This window comes from Arachis duranensis, chromosome 5 (genome assembly GCF_000817695.3).
Source record: "Arachis duranensis cultivar V14167 chromosome 5, aradu.V14167.gnm2.J7QH, whole genome shotgun sequence".
Classification (NCBI taxonomy): Eukaryota; Viridiplantae; Streptophyta; class Magnoliopsida; order Fabales; family Fabaceae; genus Arachis; species Arachis duranensis.
In genome coordinates this window covers 13084594-13087743 of record NC_029776.3, presented here as the reverse complement: position 1 = coordinate 13087743, position 3150 = coordinate 13084594, and the positions used below count along the sequence as shown (strand labels likewise).

Here is a 3150-nt window from a genome sequence, read left to right as displayed (position 1 = left end):
GGGAGTGGGGGGAGCTTATAAGAACATGGTGTTGGGGTTAGGGACAAGATGCCATGCAAAAGAAGAGGTTGACACGCGTTAAGTCTTGGGACCTTCACTCACTACGCCATCAACACCTGTACTGTATATCTATATAATATTAATATAAGAGAAATGCTACTTGCTCTTTGTTGCATTGTATCGCCTTAATTGACTTGTCAAAATTTTCTGCTGCTAACTTGCGTTTTCCTCTCCCCTTAGATATGTTGCCCAATAATTGTGAGAAAAATTGAGAAAAATTAACAGCTGATCTTGTATGCGCATTTCACAAGTTTTAACTCTGGATTACATACGTAGACTAATTTGATGGAAATCTCTGATAGGGTTTCTCGTCAAGAAGAAGATTTAGTTCAACGAAGTATAAAGAAAGTCAAAACAAGAGATTATGTTGATCTTAATCGAACTAGTTGTTAAAATATAATTAAGATCAATTAGAATCAATTAGTATTATTTAGTATATCTAAATATTTATTTAAGATATTACGTCTTTATTATTACGATTCTCTTAATACCTATAAATATATTTTTATATTGTATCATTCTACACAACTTGAATACTCAAACATTTTTTCTATTGCTCTATCTCCCCTTTCTAATATGGTATCAGAGCCATGGTATCCTCTTTGAAGAGGATAGGTTGTTTTACTTGAGGTGAAATTACCGTAATTTTTACATTTTTTTTCTATGTCATTCTTTTTTTCTTTTTGTCACTTTGATGTTTTTTAACTTCACCAATTAGTCTATTTTTTCTATCTTGTATTTTTCGAATCGAATGATTAAATACCATTGTCATCCGCTGCTTATCTATTCTCATGAAGAAATCATATAGTTTTCGTTCTCTCGTGACAGTTCCGTCTGCGTTCTCTCGTGGCAGTTCCATCTGCGTTCTCTCGTGGCAGTTTCGTCTATTTTTTCTCGTGCCAGTTCCATCTGGGTTCTCTTGTGGTAGTTCCGTCTGCGTTTCGTCTGTGTTTCCCTGTGACAATTCCGTTTGCGTTTCTTTCTGTCAATTTCATCTACATTTCCTTCAAATAGCGGCAGTTCCGGCTGCGCTTCCTTCAGACTAGTAGTAGTTCCATCTGCGCTTCCTTCCGGCAGTTTCGTCTGTGCTTCCTTCCAACAATTCCATCTGCACCTGTTTTAGAAAGTTTATGCAGTTTTTTTCTTTTTATTTCATTGTTTTAAATAAGTTTCAAATGTTGTCACTTGAGTTTGAGGGAGGATGTTAGAATATAATTAGGATCAATTAGTATTATTTAGCATATCTGAATATTTATTATAAAATATTACGTCTTTATTATTTCGATTCTCTTAGTACCTATAAATACCCTTTTGTACCATTCCAAACATCCTGAATAGACAACTTAAATAGACAATTTGATTACACTCAATAATACAGTTCCGGCTGCACTTCCTTCAGATTAGCGGCAGTTTCATATGTGCTTCCTTCAGACTAGCGGCAGTTCCGTCTACGCTTTCTTCTGGCAGTTCCATCTGCGCTTCCTTCCGACAGTTCCATCTGCACCCATTTTAGAGAGTTTATGCAGTTTTTTTTAATAATAAATATTTAGATATGCTAAATAATCCTAATTGATCCTAATTATATTCTAACACTAGTGATGATATGGATATTAACCATCAGAATGGAGATACTCCTATGATAACTAAAGTGTCTTATAAGGAGTCTCTACTCAAACCTGTTGGACCCAGTGTCAAGGGTAAGGACCTTGTTGCTGATCCCATCGATGAAGATGAGCCAAACCCGGAAGACAAGTGGTGCAAGACTACTGAGAATGATGATCAAGTGGAGAAGCCCTTTGATCCATGTCCCAATATTCCAATATCCAAAGATGAATTCGATGAATGGTACAAACCTTGGCATGCTGCTCTCATGGTCAAAGTTATGGACAAACTAGTAGGCTTAGGATTCATGGAGCAACCCCTTCGACGTGATTGGGCTAAAAAATGTAAGATTAATGTTATCGACATGGATCGTGACTATTTTTTTGTTCATTTTGCAGATGAAGGTGACTATAATCATGCCCTTATGGAAGGTCCTTGGATGATTGCCGGTCACTATCTTATTGTCCAACGTTGGAGACCCTTCTTTTTATCTTCTGAGAAAGAAGTCAGAAAAGTTACTGTTTGGATTCGTATTCCCAACCTTTCGATCGAACTCTATAACCATAGATTTCTTTGGAGAGTGGGTTCAACTATTGGCCACATGCTTAAGATCGATCGCACTACATCAATTCATTCTAGAGGTTATTTTGCATGTATATGTGTCGAGATTGATCTGAGAAAGCAGTTAGTTCCCAGAATTTCTGTCTTTGGCGAGGTCCTAAATATTGAATATAAAAGTTTACATCAAATCTGCTTCTCCTGTGAAAAATATGGCCACCGATTAGATCATTATAATGAAACTCCGGTGGAAGAACCGGTGAGCCAAGTCAATGCTGATGGAGAAGAGGAGAATATCAACTCTGATAATCAGAATCACGTTGATTCCACGGACCAAAATTGAAAGTCTCATGATTCACACAATCAAAGCGTTTCAAGCAATAACCAAGATCCTCCTTGTTTTGGGCCGTGGATGATGGTCAAACGACCACTTAGAAGGAAAAATGACAATAATAATCCTAATAATCCTGGAAGCAATCAACGACATGATTCTTTCTATAATCATAGGTCTATTAATGAGGAAGATAATCAGGGAAAGAAACATGGGTCAAGATTTAATGCATTGCATGAAAAAAGTGCACTAATCACATTGGAGGGTGAACCACATGCAGAAGGCAAATCTTCAAGTATTACCAATAATTGGGCTTCTCCTAATAAGGTCCAAAAAGAGAAAGCAAATTCCCAGCCCATTCAAAAAAAAGTTCTAAAGCAAGGTGCTGGCAAAAATCCCCAAATGGGTAAGAAACCTTTATTTAATAAAGTTGGGCTAGCCCAGAATGAAAAATTAGTGAAGTCCATCCCTAAAGCCACTACCAAGCCTTCCTCCTCTTCGGTGGCAACTCCTAAGAATGTTCCCTTCCCTGCTCCTAAATCTAAAGATCCTGAAGTTGAAGATATGGAGGGTGTCATTATGAATTACATGCGTCGGTT

General features: G+C 37.1%; 1 protein-coding gene across 1 annotated transcript; it reads left to right on the top strand.

Moving 5' to 3' along the window:
• Positions 1-1663: 1663 nt before the first annotated feature.
• On the top strand, positions 1664-2563 carry LOC107488113 (uncharacterized). The gene has a single exon (XM_016108808.1). The coding sequence runs from the start codon at positions 1664-1666 to the stop codon at positions 2561-2563; it is 900 nt and encodes a 299-aa protein (XP_015964294.1).
• The last annotated feature ends 587 nt before the right edge of the window (positions 2564-3150 follow it).